The sequence below is a fragment of the Lepisosteus oculatus genome, chromosome 1, assembly GCF_040954835.1.
Source record: "Lepisosteus oculatus isolate fLepOcu1 chromosome 1, fLepOcu1.hap2, whole genome shotgun sequence".
Lineage (NCBI taxonomy): Eukaryota > Metazoa > Chordata > Actinopteri > Semionotiformes > Lepisosteidae > Lepisosteus > Lepisosteus oculatus.
In genome coordinates, this window is record NC_090696.1 from 4,941,452 (window position 1) to 4,966,716 (window position 25,265).

Consider the following 25,265-nt stretch of genomic DNA (forward strand, 5'->3'; position numbering starts at 1 on the left):
CCACTAGCTCATAACTATACACGCTGAACAATAAGAGCATAAATATTTCTGACATTTCCATATGTTAAATAAAACTTCTTGAAAATTCTAATTTTTGTATGGAGTTTTACAAATGCTTTTACTAATTCATTACAAGTGAAGTGATGTCCTTTTAGTACTGCTGAATACTAAGACAGTTAAGGGGACATCTGTAGACAAAGTAAGACGTATTAAGCATGTTGCTAAGCCCATCAAATGACCTCCTAACGCACTTGCAGGGCTACGGGATCTCAGTAACCTCTGCAAAAAAACATTGGTGAAATAAACATTGTGTATTGTTGTTTATCAGCCAGAATTCAGATGGAGTGACATCGGCATCAATCCAAGAATTTTGCATTACAAAAAGCACAATAAGAGACATTTTGGTCGTGACAACACACCCTATATTAGGTTACTTTACAAAATGTATTTGGACAGTGGTGAAGGGGGTAAATGAAGGTTTTCCTAAACCAAAGCACCTTCCATTCCCATCTATGACTGGTCATTCAGTAAAGTTTGATCTGGCACATAAATGCCCTTTCCACAAGTGTAAAAGACAATCCCGAACTGTTCTCCACTGGCCAGACAGTGATGTGACCTAACTCATCTCATTGGATGCTGGCTCTGCGACAAGCAATGGTTATCACACACTAGGTTACACAGGACAAACATCTGGAAGAATTTCAAGCAGTGTGAGCTGCCTGAAATGTGCTGGTTAATACAGCAGCTGCTCTTCAAAGGAATTCTGAATACGAAAATAATTCCTAGTCTGTACACAAAATAAGACATTTTGAGCACAGATGATAACAAACATTCAGTACAGCAATATTTTTACATGTCACTTTGTGGGACAATAGTAACAGGAAGGCAACTATCTCATCTTCCTTTCACACTTTTTGACCCTTTCAAGCCTTTCAAAAGGATAATAAGACCTTTTGTCTTGTCTTTCTGCAAAGCTGGCCTCTTTGCAGAATGATAGGCACGGCGTTTCAACTCAAACTGGATAAAACGAGCTCCTGGGTTGCTAAATGTTGACACCTAGTGGTATTGTGTTTGAGTAAAATATATCACATTTGACCCTACAATCACACTAACAGTCTAACAGCATAAAACAGGATTTTTAATTTACTGCTTTGAAAAATCCATCACCAACACTCAAAGAGTGGTCAGAAATGGCAGTTTAAGACCGACACAGGCTACCCAAGACAGTAGCTGAACCAAAAGGCTGAATTAGCGCCAGAAAAAAAACCATATTGTGCCTGTAAATGTTACATTCTGCCTGATGCAACTTATTTACCCTTATACACCAGTTCCTCTTATATACCAGTAGATACAGGTCAAACATGACTCTGTACAAAACTAGGCCTAATAAGAAGATTCAGCACATATGGTGTTCACCTCTTTGTGAGCAATTCCATAAAATATTTTAAAAAGAGTTCATCACCATTTGTTCTTCAAGTCAACAAAATGTAATTCCTTTTCTTAGATTCCTATATTGCATCCTGATTTTGAAAAAACATACAATCTGTACCCATATTAAAGAGGACTTAAAATGTGGTCACCACTCTGCAATAAAGAAATTGAAAGCAGTCTGGAGAAGATTAACCAGACTCCCTGTTATTAAAGGGGAACTGCAGTCCCAAATTCTCAGACTGGTTATTAGATCTCTGTAAGAAAATAAATTAATTGACGGTATAGAAGAAACTTACTCATTTCGAATTAAGCACAAAATCGTGAACTTTGTGAAAGTACTGTAAGACGCCATGTTGTTGCAAACTTGCATTCGAGTTCTCACGAATTGCGATGAGATGTGGCCCTTACTGCTCACTAGTCTCCGTGATGACTAATGTAATGTGATGTATGAGCGAATAAGTACAAGTTGTGCAGCAGACATTTCACTGCAGGAATTCTCCAACGTGATCTGCATGCAGAGTTAACAGGTAAGTAGTATTTGTCAGGAAAACTGTCCTAAAAAGAAAACAATATTTCTATTGAATGAATAGAGATTTATTCACAAGCCTGCTTGTTTACAGTGTCATAGAGCCGCTCACGTCACCAGACGTTTTGTTGACTCGTTCTGAATCAAAGAACAAGGAATCCCGGATGCCTGGAAATTTAACATATTTTGTGATGTAAATTGGAAGTTTTACAAGTTACTGTGTACATTTTACTTTCGTTGCGGTTTGAAATGCACTCATCAAAACTGATTCTTTCTAACCCTGAAATCTGAAAATAGTGTTGCAGTCCCCCTTTGAGTAACGTCCAACACAGAAAAGAACTGGAAAATATGTGGAACTGTGAAAAGGAGAAACACCTTTACGCCATAAACTACAAATTACACAGCTGTGTTGCTGACTCCCTGGCACATCCTCATCCTTGCTAAAGCCTTGTGTAATGAGAGAGCTCCTCCTCTTGACATCAGACATGAGACCAGATTCTGTCTAGGTAATCTAAATAGTGCAAGAGTACTGGACACTGAGCTTTATTATTATTTTGCGTTGACTTGCATTAGTAGATTAAGATTCCCTTTACAATCTACAGGCTAAAGACGACTCTCCTATTTAGTGATGCCTTTAGTTAGAATAGAGAAATAGGTTCCCATTCATTTGTGAGCATCTGTTTAGACACAGAGATTTAGTCCTGTTTACAATCCATTTTATTTGGAGGTAGTTTCTCTCTCTCTCTGACCCGTTAAGGCATTGTGTGGTATTTAGATTATATGCAGATTTCTGAGATTTTCCACTTCTTTAGAAGGTAAGGCTACTGGAACTCACAGCCCTGTAAATAACTACACAGTGTAACCACTGTATGTTGTGTAAACTACGGGGCGGTACAGAGGCTCTGTGGCTAAGAATCTGCGCTTGTGGCTGGAAGGTTGCCGGTTCGAATCCTGCGGTCGGCAGAGGAATCCTACTCCGTTGGGCCCCTGAGCAAGGCCCTTCACCCCAACTGCTCCAGGGGTGCCGTATAAATGGCTGACCTAATGTTCAAAATTCCCCGACTTTACAGGATGAAATTATTCATCTTTATTTGCTTGCACAGCACGCTGGAGTCAGGACCCGATCTTTATTTGATTCTTATGTTGTAATGAAAGCAGGAAGGGTATTGAAATATTACTTTTAAGTGGAATGTAATAAAAGAAAGGTCTGGTGTTTCTAGAACAAATCAGGAACATGCTAATTCCACGCAAAAAAAAGTAATATTTTCACCTTTAGAAACATTGGTTACAAATGTTTTAAAACCAAGAACAGGAGGCACTTGTTTACCCAAACTGATGTGGAAGAAACAAGAAACAATAACCTGGTCTCTGCTTTAATATTTTCAAAACACTACAGGAGAGCAGCTGCCTTACAATGATCAGACAGTGGAGAAAGACCACCTACTTTCTGTGTTGTCTTGATTGCTGAGTTTTTCTGCGGAGTCTTCACAGGCGTTTCTTCCTCCTCCTCCTCGTCATCATCATCTTCATCATCATCCTCATCCCTGTGAAAAAGTTACATTTACAAAGTTTGTTACTAATTAATGTTCTTCAAGCTACGTTAGACATGACTAAAACCATTACACAGTTTAGTGTATTTTCCTCCATCATTCAGCCTCAAATTATCTTTTTAAAAAGTGATGTATGTTTCATAATAAAGAGAAAACAGAACCATGAATAGAGAATTAATAAAGGAACACATTTATGAAATTGCAAAAAATAAAATCATGTCTATAGGTAAGAGAACTAAAAAAAGTTCATCACACCTGGCAGATCCTAAATGTCTGGTCTTCTACATTATATGCTAAGCATCAAAAGAAAGGTATTACTGAGAGCTGATTCACAGTTATCAAATAAATGAACCTTTTCTGTAGCAGATACACATTTTATTGAACAGCTATGGCACAGGTAAATTCATTAAGCTGATTAACACTTGTCATCAAAAGGTTTAATGCAGGGTGTCTACTGTCAGAAATGCAGGCAGCTGGTGTCTTGTGGGCCTGGAGCAGCACGAGTCCGATGACTGGTCTCCGAGACCTGGATGTCCCAGCTCATTCCCCAGTTTTCAATGGGATTCCAGCCTAGAGACTTGGGTGTCCATGGCACTACCGTCCGCTTCTGATTTTACAAAGAGAGCTACTGTTGCGCAAGGAGCTGTGCTGTCCTGATGGAAGCTGCAAAGGGTAGCCAGTGAGGTCACAGGCTTTTATCTATATAGTGACACACAATCAGGTAGCTAACAATTACTCCAAGTGGAGTTCTGTAGCAACCGCAAAACTCCCATTAACTGGTCTGTTGTACCAGGGTGGTCTGCACAAAACTTTGATTCACAGCTAAAGACTGCCTGGCTCCCACGGCCTGTTGTGACGTAGTCCAGCCTACATACTGATAACACATAGGTAGTGCTCTCTTGATAAGTTGGTTTCCGTGTTTTCCTTTCTTGATTTTCACCAGGCTCGACATTCAGCAGGACAGATCACCTCATTACCTGCTGCCCAGGAAACCCTCACTGATGTGGTGAAACAAAGTCACTCACATGTATCACAATTAGTCAAGAATGTTCAAGTAAACACGATGCTAGTGTTAAATGAATATAAAAAAATACTTTTCTAAACAAATAAAGGCATAAACTGATTACGTTTTTTTTTTTGATACCCATAAATAAAGTTATCTTTGTGCTGCTGATTGGGCCATGGTTTTAAAATGTATTTTCAGTGAGGTCATTTGGCAGTTAAATGTATAAAACAAAGCTTAAAAAATCATTACAGATGTCAGAGAAGCAATGAAACTGAATCAAAAGTATTTAAAAAAAAACTCTAACTTAAGAGATTAGCTTGGTGTTTTGTTTTCATTTTTGGCAGGGCAATAATATAAACTGCATTCATATTGAGTCATATCCAAGACAAAACATCAGAGTCAGGCCTAACATCATCTATTTACGATGATTAAACCAAGAAAAGCCAGCAATACTGACCCAGAAATTCATATATGTTTTAATTTTATGAGATAATGCATTTTAAAAATGTCTGCACACTCTAAAACTGGATTGTTAAACTGTCCATCTGTGTATTGCAAATGCATCAGTTGTAGATGAGTAGAAGGGCATTAACAAAAGCATTAGTTTAAAACAATATTTAAACAAAACCGTACTGTTTAAAACGCTAAAAACTCTTCAAATTCAGGGTTAGGGCCTTGTGCTAGTAGTTACAGTACATTGTTATATTACCTTTAATATGATGTTTTTTTGTGGAAAAGAAAAGGACCGGGAAACTTTGTTGAAGGTATACAGAAAATTTTAATACAATAATGAATGTCTTACTCATCATCTTCCTCTTCTTCGGTTTCCATTTTGAGTTTCTTCTGCAGAAAACCATTGAGAAAAAAAAGAGAATTAAGAACAGGTGAGACACTCTATCAAGCAGAGTTACATTGAGGTGTCCTTCTATCTGCAGCACTGATTCTAGTCCAACTTATAAAAATATTTTTCTTAAATCAATCCCAACGGGAAGATATTAAGATTTTCTGCTCGAACATGAATCACTGGGGAAGCTTATCTTTTTGAGACTGACACATAAACACCACTTAATCTTTACAGAATCTCGACATATGGTGTATCGTGCCAACACCCTCCTCAGAATGGGGTAACCACTGCCCTGAAAAGAAATGTCAGCTCTTGACTCTCACTGACGTCCACTGCAGTGTAGGCCAAAACTGGAAAAGGCTCCAATATTAACAGCACAGTATCACTTGCTCAGACTGTAAATTACCCTTTCCATGTCCTCCTGTGGAATATGGTATTTATATGCCTGTGAATTACCATGACTGAAAACCACATTAGTGTAATGCAGATATTAGCTCTCTTTGGCAGGACGGATTAATACTATCAGACTGGATTCCATTAGCAAAATCCTCATGGTTTCACAAAGGTGCTGCAAATCTAACTGTACTGAAAATTGTTCATATTCCTTCTTGGATGCTTCATATACATTTGGCAAAAAATGTGAACAACACGTAAGCTCAGATGTACAACGAATGAAGGGTGAATAAAAAGAAAGACTACTAGACAAGGACACATCTTAAAACAGCACATGGACAGTCATGTCTCCACACTGAGCTAAACTTAAACTGCCACTTTCACACATGACAAAACACAAATCTGGCACTTGATAATGCTGCAAACATGTGGTGATAGTTTTTTTTTAAAGATGTTTTCTTTATTTTCCAGCTGCCTCTGTTTTCCACTATTAAAAATACTGGTATGGCGTCCTGGCCACAAGAGGGGTGCCAGGTTCAGCTACATACAGCTGGGAAGTGGACAAGTGGACATATTAAAGAGAACAGCTCTGGACAGCTCCAGTGTAGCTGGATATGGGCTGAGTGCCACACCAAAAACTCTATCTAGTTAGGCAGGCTGAAGCAGAAGCAACCCTAACGTATAAAAAATGTAGACCGCAAAAATAGCATCACAGAGGATTACAGAATGCGAATACAGGGATCAATGAGATCCACACCACTCACTGTCGCAATAAAGCCCGATCCATGATTCAGGATCATCCCCATCATCCCAGGTACAAACTGTTCTCCCTCCTGCGCGCTGGCAAGTGGTACCGCTTCATTAAAGCACGGACGACTAGACCTAAGAACAGCTTCTACCCTACGGCAGAGCGCATCATAAACAGCTCACTGTGCAATGCATCAGAACACAAGCACCTCTGCACCATGTACTCTTTACTTGCCTACCATGTGCCTATTGCCCTGTCTGTGTATTGTTCTGTACTACCCTTTGTATGCTGCAGTGCTATATTGTGCATGATGGTCGGCTGTGACTAATGACTGTGTCGTCATTTATTATTTACCATCTTGTAGTGTCTATTGCACTATGCATGTGCTGAGAGAACAGGGCGAATTAGAAGCCCAATGTACATGGACTCTCTCTCTAAAAGTTAAAACCACGTGTACACAGTCTGTTCAAAGCCATAGTGCATTTAGTGCCACACACATTTACACCTTAACCTGAGAGGAAATAAGATTACCTTCACATTATGAAATCCCATCGTTAAACTGGAGGGTCTTTTTACAGGTGATGTGTTGTTCTCCTCTTCTTCATCCTCATTTTCATCTTCTGACTCTTTCATACCTGCAGAGTCCAGTCCAGAACAATTTATTAGGAAAAGGAAAACACATTTAGAGTAGCTAATCAACCTTAACCTCCATACCTTTGGGAGACAGGTTGGAACTAGAGGAAAGAACATGTGGACTCCATGTGGACAGATGTCCCATGCCAGATCTGTTACACTGTCAGAGTCAAATAGTGAAGTAGTGTCTTTGACTGTGCAACCTGTTGTGGTAGCAAGTTTTGTTTCATTTTTCACTTATTATTTGTACTGTAATAACAATCAATGACAAATTATCAGGAACTTCATGCCTGATGATGATCTTGCATTTCACGGTTAATAAGTTTATATTAATTAATAATTAATACATCAATATTCTGACCTTTAAAAGAAAATGACACTGGCTCAAGCACCAGTGGAGAAAACAACCACAGTGGAATATGTCTTTCGAATGTGATGTTTGGGTTAAAAAACATCGATGCAGTAATACAATCTGAAACCAAACTCAGGAATTTTCAATGTTGCAGTAAGTAGAGTAAGCACAACGTATCTTCCATGAAATGTACTTGTGATTCTGCTGCATAAGAACACACCACACCACTTCAGAGCCATTAATACCCATTGACACCTACAGCTGTGACAGCTCCGTGCGGTCTCTGTGGTTCACAGCCATGATTGAACAAGTTGGCTATGTATCTGTACAGACAATTCACGTTATGCCAATTTAAAGCTGCCACTGAGTCAGCATAAACTGCATGTGTGAAAATTGTCGCACTGTAACTAAAGACTTCATAGGACTGAGTGTGCTGTCAAGATGCTTTGTTGTAGAAGCATTTGACCACAAGGTTTTGAGTGAGCTATGTAGTTCCCAGTGGGATCTCTAAAATGCTTAGTCAGAACACTGCACATTGCCATTTCCAAATTCAAAAAGAAAGTTACCTTATAACATATTACAGGTTAAACCTACACGAAATACTTTTTCTGAGAAAGAAAAAAAGAAACTAGGCTTCCACAAAACAGTTTGCATTAGTACAAGTGTAACATCTTCACGACCTTGAGACTTGGCTTTCCTGCAATCCTCTAAGAGTCACAACAGAGGTTCTCATCAGGCTGCTGTTCCAGGAAAGAGCTCAAAGAATGACGAAGAAGCTACTGAAACCTCCCACTTGTTAAAAAAGCACTAAAACGGGGACTTGGTAAAAAGTGTGGAAAGGGTCACTTACTAACAAAATGTTGACCGCTGATGAAGACGGGTCCAGAGCCAGTCTTGAGGCGGAATGTTGCTGGTGGTGTTATTTCAAATCCTCCAAGGCTCACCTAAACAATATAAGGTAAAGAAGCATTAAAATCAGATCTCAGAGACTCCAGTGGCCTGCTTACAGAGCATTCAAGTAACTTATAAAGCAGATAGAGAAGAGTCCAGAGACTCAGTGGACAAGTTGGCTGTCCACCTTTGGAAACTATTCAAATTGTTCCAGGGCTAGGCAATTCCTTTCATTAGTTTGAAGGTTTGCAGGTCTTATATTACATCCTGTGACGACATCACATAATTATCATTTACATAAGCAAGAAGCATTTGCAGTTTTCCAGCACTGTTTTGGAAACAATGTAGTATTAATAATAACGCCACAGTGGGGAGCTCTGTCAGTGCGTTAACTGTAAAGGAACGAGGGGAGGTCGTCTAGACCGAAAAGGACAAAACAACCATTCTGCCGATAGCTATTTTTATATACCACACATTACAACTGAGAACTAATTTTTCAAATTGTTACGCCAAACCTAGCTTTCCCAAAGAAACAAAACACAGGGAAGGTGTGCCCGGAGGAAATAAACAATAATCCGCCCACCAAGGAAACACTGCTAGAAAAAAAAATATTTGTAAACAATCAATGGCATTTGTTGGGGAACATAAATAACTGTTTCCACATAAATGTGCAGGTCTGTACTAAATAAAAAAATAATACTAATAAAACTAAAGACACTTTCTCCAATAGGCCTGAAAAAACAACAAACATAGACGAAAAAAGCCTTCTGGGGACTGGCCTGCTCCCTGTCTTAGCCAAGCTGACAACTATAAAACAAAATACCCATCTGAACTGAACAAATGCAACTCGCGAGGAGAGAAAAATATAAAAGAAATCCGTAGTACAACAAGAATGTCTCAAACCCAAGTATCCCGTGTCGTTCCTATGATCTCTGTGTAGGTCTCTCTTCTTACATCTCCCTCTCTCCTAACCTCAATCCCATCTGCTATATACAGTACAGTCCTCACCAAGTCATAACAGGAGTTCAATCTAACCTCAGGTGACAAATAACACACACATTTTACGGTTATGACTTATCAAACAAAAAAAATCAGCAACTTTCAGAAGCCTTGTGTGAAAAAGTAAGTGAATCACTTACTTTTAATTACTGAAGTAAGTAACTGCTTCCATATCAGCCAAGAAGGTCATTAGAATTACACGTCAAATAAGGTTAGATTTATCTACTCGGTGAGAACTTGGGGAGGACTAGGTGAAGGTCAGATATGTCTTAATATGTAAAACCATACACTCCCAAGGGGTGTACTTTCTTTTTCACATCACTGTAGGTGTGCTGAAGGTCCACAGCTGATCGATAATCAGGACTTGATCCCCAGCAAATACTGAACACAGAGAAAGGCAGGCAACAGAAAACTAGCACAGAGGGGGCAAGGGTGACCTGATCATAGCACATTTATGACAGCTTAAAGAATTCAATAATCGGAGCAATCTAAGTGAATTAAATCAATTAAGCAGGCACACAACAGCCGTGAAACTCCATAACTGTACAAGCTGTGAGATCTCAAATCACTACTCCACACTGTTGCAAAATGTACTGTAAAATGTCAGGCAGCATCAAAACATTGGTGCCACTCTTACAAAATACGGGTTAGAAAGGGTGATGTAACTCTGCAAAGCTCCCCCACCTACCAGGACAAAGGATTGGGATACGATGTAATAAAGCGCTGTGTCCCCTGTAGACATTAAACAGAAAACAAAGACCTTAGAAAGGAAAGGGCCAGTGAACCACAAAACCAGAAGTTAACAGTCTACCCTTCTCCTTTAGCTCTGAAGGCTTTGTGACTAACTCAGCTTTTGTTTCAGAGTTTCCTTCTGCACATCCTCAGTAAGCAGTCGATTTAGTCATGCTCATTCAATTGCTGATGTTTAAATGGGGAAAATATCAAAAAGATTTTTCAGTTTCAAATTCCCTTTACACAAATTCAGGTTAATTTTTGTCTACTAGCCAGCTTTTAAGCTAAGCCATTATTTCGCGTTGAGTGTGACATTGTGTCCCATTGTCTCCGCAAGTCTATCGTCAGGAGCTGGAATATTTTGTCTTTTCAAGTACATTCTCTCCACAGACCATGATAAACGTAAAACCGTAAGAAGAACCTGAAGAAAGGACAACCATCAGAAATTTTTCTTGGCTTGGCTTGGCAGTTGTCTGACAGCTGCAGGAAAAAAACAACAAATTTTTCTTCAAATAAAGGGAGTCAGCTGTTGCTTGCTTTAAAGATTAATACGATAATGAATTTGGCACTATGCTGACAAGGAGTTACGTGTAGCCTAGTCAATGAAATGAATTATATTTAGCCAAATTTCAAAAGCAGGCTCCATTAATATTACATCTTTCATCCACCTGTGAGGACAAAAACACCAGGGCAATGTGTGCTTCTATCAGGTTCCTTCTCCACCATGTTAAAGCCCATTATTGACTGTGGAAGTCACAGTATATGAAGTTAATCAGTGTTGGGTCCTCCCTCTTCCTGTTTTTCTCAAAGTCTCTAAGAAACTTCAGCTTACAAAGGGGACATATTTGGAGACTTGCATTAATTGTTTTTGGATAGAGAAATTCTCAAGATGATGCTTGGCTCCTGTAATCCAAGGAACTTGGAACCAAAATTACGCACTACTGCTTTTCCATCAGCTTCATTTCAGTAACAAATGAGTAAATTAATCCATTCAACATGGTTGATTTCATTAAAACACTCACTGAATGATACAACATCCTCTCACTCCTGGTAGGGATCAGCATCCTGACGCCTGTCCAGGAATTACGAGACACAAAGTGGGACAACTTTGGAAGGAAGGAAGGCCAGTCAATTTGCTGCAGGCTACGCAAGTTCAATTTAGGGACAGCAGTTAAACTAGCACATCGCTTGCAGAGAGAGAAAACCAAGACGCCCATCACAAATGCACTTAAAAACAGGGAGAATAAGAAAATGCCACTCAGAAACCATTTCAGTCCAGAATCGAACCTGGGACCTTCCAAGAAGTATGAGGCTGCAGTGCTAGCCACCTTGCCCCAATGAAACCACACAGTCTGACATCATCTAATAGCCATTCCCTGAAATACAGTGCTAAGACAAAGCAAACTCCCTATCTTAATGCACTAGAAGAGTGCAGGAGTGCAGTGTAATATCTCCATGAAGATACATGCTGGAGAACCACTTTGACACGTCTATACATGAGCTGAAACATGTGACATTACAACCTCTCATCGCCTGGCTGATGCTTTCAGAAAACACTCTCACAAGAGATCTCGACAGAGAAGCATGAGGCACTGGTTCCTTCATTAACAACTTCTCCTGATGTTACACCAATGCAAGCAGCAGTCATGCAAGGAGTAAAATTGTCCAGGAAGTCGCAATGAACTAGAGCAACATCTAGGAATCTGCAGTCCTCTCTCGCTTCAGCTAAGATCAGAATTCACGACTCCACCATCAGAAAGACACCGAGCAGAAATGGGATCCATGGCCGAGGAGCAAGGCAGAAACCACTGCTCACAAAGAAGGACACGAGTGCTTGCCTCGAGTTGGCCAAAATGCATCTGGATGATCCTCCAGAGTTCAGGAACTGAAGTGGAACTTTTTGGCCAATCTGGCCCCTGTTATGTCTGGCTAAAACGAAACAGTCCACAGTTAGAACATCATACCAACAGTCAAGCACGGTGGTGGTAGAGTCATGGTTTGGGGATGCTCTGCTGCATCAGGACCTGGACGACTTGCCATCATTGAAAGAGCCATGAATTACACTCTGGATCAGAGAGTTCTACACAAGAACGTCAGGCCACCTATCCCTGAGCTGAAGCTGAAGCACAGCTGGCTCAGGCGGCAAGACAATGATCCCAAACACGCAAACAAGTCTACATCAGCATGGCTGAAGAACTAGACATTTAGTTTTGGAATGGCTTCTCAAAGTCCAGAGCTAAATAATGAGGCACGACCTGAAACAAGATGAGTCCCTGTCATCTACTATTAGGTTTTGGTTGAAGATCTGATCATATTCACTGTGAAAAATATGCAATAATACAGAACTATATATTTCTTCACAGCACTATATATTTCTTAATTTCTGAGGCTTAGAGTGTTTTTCAGATTTTAATTAATATTAATTTTGTGTCCTGAGATGGGAACCTGTTTCTTGTCGATTTAGCCCTGGCTCATTGAAACCTTGGTTTCTGGTTTCTAATCTTAGTGCTACAGTACATGAATCAAATACTAACTTTCCAATAAATGGAAAACATTAAATAACAATGCCAATGAGAGAAAAAAGTGTAACATTCTTTGAACTAAAAGCATTGAATAGACTTTTTAATCATTGCAAACTTCAATAACAATAAAAAAATTAAATACATCAATACAATTTGCTGCAGAGTATATTTGCCATTGTAATTATATTATGAATTTTCTATCAACTTCCCCCACTTTGAAACTAATATGGTAAATCATACTGGATGCCCACCAACAACCCAGCAGCACAAACTCTTCATGATATTTGTGACCAGGAGCTAGACCGTCTATCTCCAGCCATGAACTCTGTCTCCAAACATGTACTTTTTTCATCCACACAGAACCAAGAGGAGAGTCTGGGGACCAGCATTTGCTAATGTTCCTGCGTGCACATTCTAACACTTCAAGAGCTAGCCAATTTGTTTTTTGTTCCTAAAACATCCTCCTCTCTGGGCCCTAAGGTTAACAGATGTGCAGAACAAAGTCCCACTTTCGGAGCAAGATGCCAAATTTTCCAACAAAAACAAACAAACGCTGGAACACAGCATATTCTGCAAGATCAAAGAACACAGAGCTCCGCTTTTGATGTATCACACAGGTAGTACAGGTGGTATCTAGCCTGTTTTTGCAAATCAGTCAACATATAAAAATCTTCAGTAATTCATTCTCAATACTCAACATCAAACAAAGCTTGTCTTTAATGCAGTTCAGATCTAAAGGGTTCAGTGCACAAGAAAAGGCCAACAATGAGAGTTATTTGCGGGTAAAGCGTTTAATGACAACTGCCGAGATATGCATGTCCATGGTTATCAGGGAAAAGTCAGCAACTGCCTGGTTTAACTTTCTTACATTAACATGTGACATTTAATTCATGTACACAAATGATCCTTGACTTTCAGTTTTTGCACTCTCCTGTCATTCAGCCTGGACAAATGGCACCCATGATATGGAATTAATGAAGAGCAAGGTGATGTTAACTAGAATTGTAATAAATGCTTTCTCCATTTTACGATTACAGACCTACCCTTCAGAGCAGGAGCGAGTAATGTTAATTCCACATTGCGAAACAGAAATGAGAAATTTCTCCCCATCTTGTGCCCATTGCTGGCTGGGGAAGCTCCAGCTCCCCCACAACCCTGAATTGGATACAGTAGTCAGAAAATAGATGGATGGAGTTTACCTCACATGAACAACTCAAAGAAGCCATAGGTAATGAACTGATTTCACAACTGCATACAAATTATGCACTGAAATCTACACTGAATGTTATCTAGTACAATACATTGCACTGTATAAAATATATTATATTGTACTGCATCGCCTGCGATTTTTTCAAAAGACAAATGGCTTAATAGGGGGCAGACCGGAGGAGTCTGTCTACAGATCTACATTCTCCCCAGCGTGTGGTCACAGGGGTTACAACTGAAAAAGAAGACGCAAAAAAAAGCTTATTTTCCAAATGAAATGGGTATCTAAAAATAATAGGCAATTTGAATTTTTATTATACAAAAAATGAGGTCTGAATCAAATGACAGTTATTTTGCATATTATCATAGGGTTATGTTTGAAAACCATCAGAAGATAAGTCGTCGCAGTGTGCTGACGAGCAGATTACTGCTTGCTATTTAAATAGAGACCAACAACAGAACCAGCACTGTATACTTAATATCGCAAAATACAGAATACAGTCTAGTAAACAGAGATAAAGGGTAGTTTCACCTGCATTATTAAATTAAAACAATAAAAACATAAGACTGATCAATGAGTCAAAATCAGTCTTTTTTTTTACATACACATACACCTCTAGTATCATGAGTGGCATGATGTTCATGTGTACATTTTACTGATGCAATACATTTTTATTCAGGAGGATTTAATGGCAAGCTAGCAATGTTTGAGATAAGTTTAAGGTATGGGAAATTAGTCGCCTCCTTTAGTAAACTTAATTCTTGCAGAATTAAATCTGAGATGTTAGGCACTCACTGTCGGAAGCACAGAGGGCTTGAGAACAGCTAGTGGCGTTTGTGCAATCTTCCCATCGTACGTCATGCCTTCAACCTCCACCGTGTGAAGCACATCTTCAGCTTCCGCCCCTAAACAAACCTACGAAAGAGAAAAAAATCAGGATTCAAAAGATATACTTAGGATTGGTCATTAGTTTCATGAAATAAGCACGATTCCAACTCAAATGCACTGATAAAGCATGGTCAAAAACAGTAGGGTGCAATCATACACATCAGGGTATGGGGTATCTTGAGTTTAGTCCCTTATAATAACCTCAACTCTTTTCTACAATGGAACAAGTAATAGGTTTATTCCATGCTGAAAAAAAGAAGAAAGAGAACACAACGTTTCGGCCGTGGAGCCTTCTTCAGGTGTGGCACCTGAAGAAGACTCCACGGCCGAAACGTTGTGTTCTCTTTCTTCTTTTTTTCAGCATGGAATAAACCTATAACTTGTTCCTTTGCGGCCTATGCATGCTGACGGAGCTACCCACTCTTTTCTACAATGATCTGTAAATAGTAAATGGTGAAAGAGATGAGCTAGTACCTTTGACAATGTTTCCTAACAACAAATTAAAGGTACTTCAGGATTTACTGACCATTTAGTTCATGTTGGTAAGTGGATCAGACAGGTTTAATCCAAGTTTCTTAGATTTACGCTGCTGAGCAAACATCTTGGATTTCTCCCAGAAAACAGCAATCCAGAGTTAAAGGAGAAGTGCAGTCCCAATTTCTCAGACCAATTATTAAATCTCAGTACCAAAAACAATTCATTGATTTACAGAAAAATTTGACCCATTTCAAATGAAGCACAAAACTGAAAACTGTGAAATTATTGTAAGTCGCCATGTTGTCGCAAACTAGCATTCGTGTTCCTACAAATTGCGATGTGAAGTGACCCTTCCTGCTCACTAGTCACTGTTATTACTAATCTAATACAATGTACAGTACAAGCAAATAAGTGCAGGCGGTGCAGCACCACATTTTCATGACCACAGCAATGTTCCAATGTGCATCTGCATGCAGAATTAACATGTAAGTAGTATTTTTCAGTAAAACTGTCAAAAAAACAAGAGCAACATTTCTATTGGGTTAAAAGAAATGTATTTGCAAGCCTGCTTGACTACAGTGTCACAGGGCCACTTCACCTCACCGGACGTTGTGTTGCCTCACAGAACATGGCATTGTTCATTCCTCTAAATTGTGTCTACTTTGTGATGTAAACTGGAGGTTTAACAAGTTACTGCGTACGTTTTATTTCTGTTGTGGTTTGAAATACACTCATCAACACTGATTCTTTCTAAAATATAAAAATAGCGTTGCTGTTTAAGAAATGATATGAGCATCACCAATTTCCTCAAACCTACAGTATTTTTTTCTGTTTTTACAACTTAAACTGTTGCAATGTTGTTGTCTGTTGTGATGTCTGTAGCATTTTTAACTACAAAAACATGATTATAAAAACAAGATAAACTACAAAAGTGGTTCCACACCGTAATCCTGGAGCAACATTAATTTTCATTCTATTTTGGCTCTAAATCACCAGTGCTAATTGATGACTCTATTGATCTGTATTTAACTTGTTTCTTCTGTCGGTGCTGAGTGTCAAAGTGACTTAAAGGGTACCGTTTCTAACAGTTTCTGCACAGACAGCTTTACAAAGTCTCTCTTTCAGAAAATTGCTGGCCATTATTTCTGACTAAACAGCTCTTATTAGTTGATCAGGTGGTGATGAACAGACACAAGTGGTTATGACACTGTATCACAAACTCACAAAATGAACGCTTTTCCCATTTTGTCTAGTCAAGTTGGTTACATTTTAGGCATTTTAGAGTTGTCATAAATTTTCGCAGATCCTTTGACCTTTTAAATACCAAAAGCACATTTCTTAATATGCTCTAAATAGCTAAATGAAATCAATCAACCTGTAAATAAGAACTTAACTGGAGCAAAAACCAGACTGTGTTCCTCCAGGACCAGGTCTGATAACCACTGAACTGTTTACAGTAATCCCTCATCCAACAAGGTTTTCCTATAACACACAAACATTAATGGGACCAAAAATCCCCCAAGCACAAGGGTTTGGTCATAACAGGAGTCCATCCATGAAATGGATTCCATGGGGCTGCGTGTCCGTGCTCAAAATCTAGTTTTGTTCTCATATCTATCCTGATGTCCTACCGCAGCTGCTATCAGCATTTAGGGAGAGGATATCGGCGTTGTGAGAGAAAGCACCCTAGCAGACGGCAGCTTTAGTCACCCGGATAGGACTTTCAACCTGGATTATAGAGGAAATCACGAAGAATACAAGTCAGGAACCCCGGAAGGGGAGGATTGAGAGCGAGAATTCCAGAGGGGGATTGCGGTTGTGCTTAGGAAGATTGTTTATTTAAAGGATGTGAGAGAAGAGGCCTGCCCAGTGTGTACGAGGAGCGTGGGATCAGTGTGAGTAATAATGTGCCATTATGTGTTTGTGGGTGTACCAGAGAGTAGGTTGCAGTAGAGAAGCCCTCACTCTGGAAACTCTTGACGCGTCGAGTGAAAGAAAGGGCTCCACTAGCTGCTGACTTCTGACAGTGGGCAGGCTGTGGCGACAGAGAGAGGGCGCCACTGAGGCAAGTAAGTGTGTGAAACTGCTAAGTGTGAGTAAGAGTAAAGATGAGAAGAAAAAATTAAAAAGGCAGCAGTGTCTGGTATAAAGGAAGCTGGGGCCAGCAGCTGGGGGTCGGGGTCTTCTACTTCTACTCCACAACGATTCAGGGGTCTTCCAATGAGTCGGGGGTCTTGCTCTGCTGCTCCCCGACCGAATCGGGAGTCTTCCACTGCTGCTCCCTGACCAAGTCAGGGGTCTTGCGCCACTGCTCCCCGACAGAGTCGGGGGTCTTGCTCTGCTGCTCCCCAAGTCTGGGGTCTTGCTCTGCTGCTCCCTGACCGAGTCTGGGGTCTTGCTCTGCTGCTCCCCGAAAGGGACTTGCCAAAGTGCAAGGGCTGGTGGTGAGGTTCATTGAGCCTGGGAATCAGCAAGTGAGGGGCTCTGGGATATGAGGGAACCTCGTGATGATCTCGGAGTTCATTGTAAATAATGAGTAAAGAAGTCATGATGCTTATATGGGATTTTGTGTGGCCGTGTTCCCCTGTCCCCAATTTTCCCATAAGCTCTAAGGTTCCTCCAGTGTGCAGTGTTAGAGGAAGATAACCCCCACATTGGAGAGGGTCTCACTGTAAATGTATGTATTGGAGTAGCTTATCAATCACATTTATCAACTGGGAATTATTTACTCCACACTACTGCCATATTACAAATACCTAAATGTCACACATCTTTCACATAGCTCTGTTTGTTGGAAAACCACAACACGATCTTTTCCAAAACTGATATTAAAGGATAAACCTTAAAAATGACCAAATCATTGTCAAGTAACATATTTACAATTTACACCATTTAAACACTGCAAAGGTTTTTCTTAAATTTATAATTCAACATAGCAGAACGTTACTTAAAATTCTTAAAACTGTATTTTGGCATTGAAAACGTTTTTTAAAGAATACACAGAATAAACTTCAAAGTCAGGAATCACATGTGACAGGATCAGCCCACACAAACCTTTTTTTAAAAAAAATACTCTGCATCAGTTCACTTTCTTACACATTTATTTTCTTAATATTTTTCAGTACCATGCAACAATAAACACCTATGAACCCTCATTACTTCGATTTTAAAATAAATGATTTAGGTAAGTACAGAAACTTTACAGCAGGAAGTGGTGAACAGTTAAGTAAGGCACTGACTATATAAGGGATGTGTCAGATGAGCTGAGTTGTCAGTTTTATTTTTGTCTATGTCCAGTTATTTAAAAGGTGCTTATTCCCATTTCTTGCATTAACAGACCAGGTCCTCAGCCATGGCACAATTCTATCCAGGGTGCTTGTCTGGGAGCCCAATCCATCATTCAGGATCCCAACCATCCCGACCGCAAACTGCTCTTCCCCCTGCGCCCTGGCCAGTGGCACTGCACTGCTGAAGCACAGACCACCAGGCTTCATTACAGCGTCTACACTACGGCAGCTCACTGTGCAATGCACGCTGATCCACGTGCTTTTCACTGGGCTACCACGTGCCCCTTGTCCTGCGTGTTAATTGTTCCGTAAGACCTGCTGTACCTTAGTGTGGCTTGTCGTACGGTCATTATTTCTCACTGTTTTGTAAGGTATTGTGCACGCTGTGTGAAAGTGTTGTGTATTGCACCGTGCCCAACGTACATGTAGATGTACATACAGTAAATACACACCTCTCTCTCATCAAAGGCCCTGTATAAAGTCTTAAGCTTGGAAAAAGCAGCCCTGATGCACAGGAGAGGCTGCTGGCTGTATTCCCCGGCAGGGACCATAGCGTGTTAAGAGATGCGCGCTGCGCGGGTGTGCTCGACGGACCGGGGACGCAGTCGGCTGGAGGTGGCGTGGAGAGGCTGGAAGGCGGATGGAACGGCGTCCAAGCCTCCCCCCACGGCTCTGAGACGGAGCCTGGACAAAAGCCGAGCTTGCCGAGCTGCAGAGCCGGAGGGAAGCCACAAGGCCGGCCAGCGGTGTGAGTCTGCAGGGGAGCGCAGCCGGCAGGACTGACGGCGCAGGTGCCCTGGAGGAGCTGGGAAAGCATGAGGGAAGAACGGAGAGAGCCGAGCGGTCTTCCTTCGAGAGGGGAGTAAGGCATATGAGCTAGGACCCCAGGGGGCCTCTGCCAGAACAGGACAGACCATGATCAGGAGACCCGCTGGTGGTGCTGGAGAGTGGAGCAGTACTCTCCCTAGCAGTCCGCCACACTGCTGTGTGACTGTGCCAGAGGGAGAGAGGTGAGCGCTACTGTAGGAGAATATTGAGGTTGCTAAAAAGGTCAGGAACGAGTCGGAATGAAAGATTACAGCGAGACGTATAAGCGTAGGTTGTAGACCAGTGAGTAGGAGACGCTGCCTGCCTCGTTCCCAGACTCTGGTGGATGATGAGTAGGTGGGGCTGCCTGTCTGGCTCCTGACTGAGGGTCTGGTGTGTCTCCACTGCAGGACCAGAAGGCCTGGGAGGTGGTGAGCAGATCACTATGACAGAGTCCTGTTAATGACCACGAAATACTGGGGGAAACAGAACAGTGTGACACGGGCCCAGTCAGAGTCAGCTGGGGGAGGGAGGGACGGGCTGTCAAACTAGATTTCAAGGGAGGTAAAGTCCCTTCTGGAACACAGTCACTGCACTGAGTCCTGAAGGACTGAATTCATTTGGAAAGCAGGCTGAGTGGACCTGGGAGCCGACTGGAAGGAATTAGAGCTACATCGCTCACCCCTACCTGGTATTGAACCCGGGACCTTCCCATCAGGAGCTCAACACCCTTGCCATCTGAGCTACTGCGGCTCCATCTTTCATGTAACATCCTGATAATCTCAATATGATTGCAATTGTAACCCTTGTAACCTCATGCCTGTAACCCAATAGTTACGTAAAGCACCAATGACCTGACATCTGTAAAAAGTTATCTGAAAAATGCTTCTTTGGTTAACAGTGTGTCACATTGTCCTTGGGATAACGCATAGACTGCAGGCAGCTACACATACAGTTTCTGGTACCAGAAAGGAGAGAAAGGAAAGTCACCCAGCTGCTGGAAGAGGAGGCTGTGTGGAAATGTCACCAGGCTGTAAAGACAGCTCTGGCAGGGGAAACGGGCAGAGAAAGAAAGGCCTTTTCTTCCTGTCACACTGGGGTATGGTGCCTGAACTTCATATGAAACAAAGGCCTGATAATGGCTTCACCTCTGTAGCCTGGACTCTGAATCTTTCCCGATCTCCTGAAGAGGGGTTACCCAGTCCCTCATCTGCCCTCAGTCCCGCTACACCGTCAAAGTTTCAGCACTAAATTCCTTCCCTACTGGACTATGTGGTAATGGGAAATGGACTGCTGACTGTTGTTTTTCTGGGGGGTGGGAGCCGAGGCACAAGCACACCTGAAGGTTCAGAAATTGAGCACCACAGTAAGTATCATTTCCCCAGTCTTAAATCTTTGTTGTATTCAGAGATCGCGCCTTCAGGTATCATATTCCATTTTTTTTACTTAATACTTTATAGTGTGTTGTGGAAATTCTTAGGCTATAAACACTAAATAACATTTATTTTCAGTTTATTAGGTGTTAAGTTATCTTAAAGTTATCTAGTTATCTAAATCCTGTAAAATTCGGAGAGCAGAGATCTACGATAAAAAATTTCCTCTAAATCTTGTCTAGATCTCTTCATCGTTCCTTCTCTTCCTCCCTGGGCTACTTGCCCCCTCTCTCACTAAACCAGCTTCACACCGATCTGCTCCAAGACCAGGCTTTCTAACCACCTCCTGCTCCTTATCAGATGTCGTCGTTATAATATAATTCCTAAAGGATTTCTCCCTTACACCTGAAGAAGGCTCCACAGCCAAGACGTTTTCTTTCTTCTCTTTTCAGCACAGAATAAACCTATTACTTGTTCCTTTAAACGGATGATAGCAGACTACAAAGCATGAAAATTTTAGAATCCCTTAATTTCATACTTTCCCCTTTAATAACTGCATTGTCTGATGCTCTGTAAAATACCGCCAGTTAAAACTCCCAGACTTTGTCCTGTCCCTCTTCTCTGCCGAACTTACTGCCTTGAGAGAGAGCTGGTGTTCAGCTTCATCCTCTTCGATTTTCACTTTGTATTCCTTTTTGTCGGACTTCAGCTCACACCCTGGAGAAAGATACACAACAGTCCAGATTTGTAATCTCAGAAATAAAAACCTGGAATGTTCATAATTTTTATACAGTAACTCAAGGGGCAGTGGGGACAAAACGTCGAGTTCAAATTACAGTTTGAACAGTTGGGGCGGTGCAGTGTCTGTGGCTGGGAGGTTGCTGGTTCATATCCCACGGCCAGCAGAGGAATCCTACTCCGTTGGGCCCCTGAGCAAGGCCCTTAACCCTAACTGCTCCAGGGGCACTGTACAATGGCTGACCCTGCGCTCTGACCCCAAGCTTCTCTCCCTGTCTGTGTCTCATGGAGAGCAAGCTGGGATATGTGAAAAGACAAATTCCTAATACAAGAAATTGTATTTGGCCAATAAAGTGATCTTATCTTATCAAAGTCAAGCAATATATTGAGGATCAAACGATGCAATTGCAGATTCTTAATAAAGTCAAATTCACGTTGCAAATATATCAAATATGCACGTATACAAACGGTATGAATAAACTTATTTGAATGCTTCAAGTACTAATTTGAATGCACTGCGTTTCTGCATTTAAGTTGTAAAAACACAGTACAATACAGTGCTTAACGACTGTTCAAATAAAAAAGCTACAACGGTATCTGCGAAATAACTCTAAAAACTGATACATGTGTATAAAGCAGAGTTCTCAATGAAATATCAATAGACGCAGAATTTATTTTTGAATGGGATTTAAAAGTGAAACATTAGCACGGTGGGTGTCCCTTTGTTCCTAATTACATACTTTAGCAGCACAATAGACAACCAACAGTTACTAGAGGATGGAGAAAACGCTCATAGACTCGGGTTCGAAATAATTCTGCAATGCGTATCAAGGCCTATGCTACAGTAACAGGTATTTTAAAATGCACCAATTAATACTAAGAAAACACTTTCACTTAAAATGACATTTGCCAGAATTCAGTACTGTTAGCCGGTGCAAGACATATTTTAAGTACGCAATGTCTGCCTTTTTGCATAAGAGCGTCATTCTAATAAAAGCAGAAATAATGGACGGCAAAAAAATTCAGAATCCAAAAGAACATAAAACGCGAAGGTGCCTCACCGAACAAATATATCTGAGGTCTACCAAACTCAGTGTCACTGCCCTCCGCCATGTTGCCTACAGAAAAGATACCAGGTTTCTAGAAGGTGAAACCCAAACAACGAAAAAGTGTAAGTGACAGGTGAACCGACTAATAGGAAAACAAAACGGAAACTGTAAGCGTCGTATTCTCCAATCAGGTACACCATCAAGTGGACACAGGAAAGTGCAGAGCAGAGACGGCTCTGTGCAGATCCCTTGCACCCCGCCAGAGGGCAGCGTCACCCAGAGCTGGCCGTGGTCGAGATGGGTAAAGGTCAATGATAACCGTTATCAGTTGTACAGGACTGGTAAAGCAGGTTAATTCCTCTCTGAAGAGTAAACGGGGAAAAATGCACGACGGTTTAGGCTGTGGAAGGCCGATTTGTCTGCGGGTATTAATTTGAACACAGCTTAAAGAATTAAAAGAGCTCAATACTGGCTACTACGGTGTCTATAAAGTCTTCCCCCACTTGAACCTTTTTCACATGTGATTTTTTTAAATATCCGTACCCTGATCCGAACGTTATACCCACACTTTTTTGTTTGTTTGTTTGTTTGTTTGTTTGTTTGTTACAATTGAGCTTTTGATTTTAAATGGACAGCAAAGGAAACCTACAGAAACACATGAATTTATCCCGAAAAACTGTGACTCACTACAATTTAACAATTGGTTGCACCTGAGCTAATTAGGGATTCATGCTGCTGAGATTTGGGGATTGAAGAATTCTGTCAATTTGACTGGAGTATCCCAGTTAAACTCTATTATCCAAAAACCTTGTTAAACCAGAAAGATCTTGCGAACAATTCCAGATACTCAGCTTTAGAAATGTAGTTTGGTTAAGTGTTCCTTATACAACACTATTCATAGGGATGGCCTAACCACCGTCCTGGAAAGGGGGCATGTCTACAGATCTTTATTCCAAATAAGTTCTTAATGAGCATAATAATAATGAATTAATCATTGCTTACACTTATATAGCTATATAGCAGTTTTCTGGACACTCCACTCAAAGTGCATTACAGGTAATGGGGACTCCCCTCCACCACCACCAGTGTGCAGCATCCACCTGGATAATAACCAATAATTGGCTCATTATTAATTTAATTGAAACAATGTAGTAGCACAATCCTGCTAAAGAGGCCTGAAAGCCTGCAGACAAACAAAACACCCAGGTCCAGTACTGGGTTGCTAAGTCTTGGTCCTGGATATATTCCAGGATTAAGTGCCAGACATTCTCTGGAATCCTAGCTCCTGTGTTGAGTTCGAAGCAGAAGTTCAATAAAATACCATATAACATTAAAAATGTGTCATATTTGAAGAATCAGAGAAAAATGCCTTGTGATGGACTAGCACCCTGTCCAGGGTGTACCCTGCCTTACACACATTGCTTGCCAGGAGGGTCTTTGGCTCCTCCATGACTGAATTGGATGCAGCTGCTAAAAACTGGATGAACTGTAGTAAAACTACAGCTTATAAAAAAAAACTTACTTGGATAACTTCACCTCAGTCTTACATTTCTCTTAAATCACTGGACATCACTAAGAAATTCCTATGAGATAGCTATCCAGACAGGTTTTTAAAGAAGATCTGCGAAAATTTATGACAACTCTAATATGAAATATTTTTAATGACTTCCCACACATTTTTATCTCCCCTCATGCTGCTGGTTTGTTTATTCTTTCCGTTCTTTATGGGAAACCTGATACTTCAACACTGCAGGGGGAAATATATTAACATTCTGGATCAGCTGTTATCAGACAATTTCTTCTTTTCTGTAGGATTTCATTAAAATGAGCAGATATGAAAAAATGTGGGAATTTCTGTGGGCTTTGCATTCCTAATTACTTTACAATTCCTTTGTCGCCTCTGTTCCCAGTCAACATTCCTCACACCTCCATTTGAAACTCTGTGTGTTATTTATAATTTAATGAGGCCTGGTGGAAATTCGTTTTTTATTCAAAGAGTTCTCCAACCTGATATTTGGTTTATGCGTTTCAGTGGGAAAGTAAAAATTGTGGAAAATCAAGTAAAGCAAGTTAAATATAACTATTAAGGGATAGGACTGAAAACAACAACCCTATGTGTTGCTTGCTGACCAAACCAACCTAAAATACAGTATAGAGAGAATGCTTCAGTAAAACGCCCACTTGTATTGGCTACGTCAGTCAAATACATTGAGAGAAAGGGCTATTTGAAAGGAGAGTCACAGCAGCTTATCCCTGTAGTATTAAGATGGCTAGAGACCCCATGACTACACTGGCCCATCACAGGGGTGAGCCCCCAGCAGTGCTGGTCCCCACACACACAGCTGGGTGAAACGGAGCAACTTGGCGAAAACACCTCACTAAGGGACCTACAACAGTGTCTGCAGTGGGGACTGGCACCTTCAACCTTTCAGTTACTGGTGCTAAGGCTTACCTACTCTGCTACACCTTCCGCTAAATTGTTAGTAACTAAAAAATGTGCTTTTGTATTAGATGAGTACTGATACTAGAATTGTAGCCCAATTTCAACTTCAGTTTACTGTACCCTGATTCTCTTCTTTCTGGTATGCTTGTTTCTCATTAATAACCATCATCTGTGTTTGTCAGTCATGGCAAGGCTGCAATGAGAGGACACCATCCCACTCATTATGCTTGTTTGGAAACTATAATCCTGCTTGTCTGCTCACTTTTACATTGTGAAATAATGGAACTTCTATTTGTATTTTCTCATTTAGAAAAATCAGCTGCCTTCTTGAGCATAACATGTTTTTCTTTGCTATAATTGCCTAATTAT

General features: G+C 40.8%; 1 protein-coding gene across 2 annotated transcripts in view; it reads right to left on the bottom strand.

The window, feature by feature from the left end:
- Positions 1–22,573, bottom strand: part of npm1b (nucleophosmin 1b) — a 55,311-nt gene extending 32,738 nt beyond the window's left edge. For both annotated transcript variants that reach the window (XM_069188290.1, XM_069188370.1), the window contains exons 1-7: positions 22,466–22,573; positions 21,301–21,383; positions 14,630–14,749; positions 8,334–8,427; positions 7,030–7,133; positions 5,316–5,356; positions 3,402–3,501 (exon numbers count right to left, since the gene is read on the bottom strand). In XM_069188290.1, coding sequence (XP_069044391.1) covers positions 3,402–3,501; positions 5,316–5,356; positions 7,030–7,133; positions 8,334–8,427; positions 14,630–14,749; positions 21,301–21,383; positions 22,466–22,517 — 594 coding nt within the window. In that variant the 5' untranslated portion in view covers positions 22,518–22,573. The remainder of the gene's footprint in view (positions 1–3,401; positions 3,502–5,315; positions 5,357–7,029; positions 7,134–8,333; positions 8,428–14,629; positions 14,750–21,300; positions 21,384–22,465) is intronic.
- Between the last annotated feature and the right edge of the window lie 2,692 nt (positions 22,574–25,265).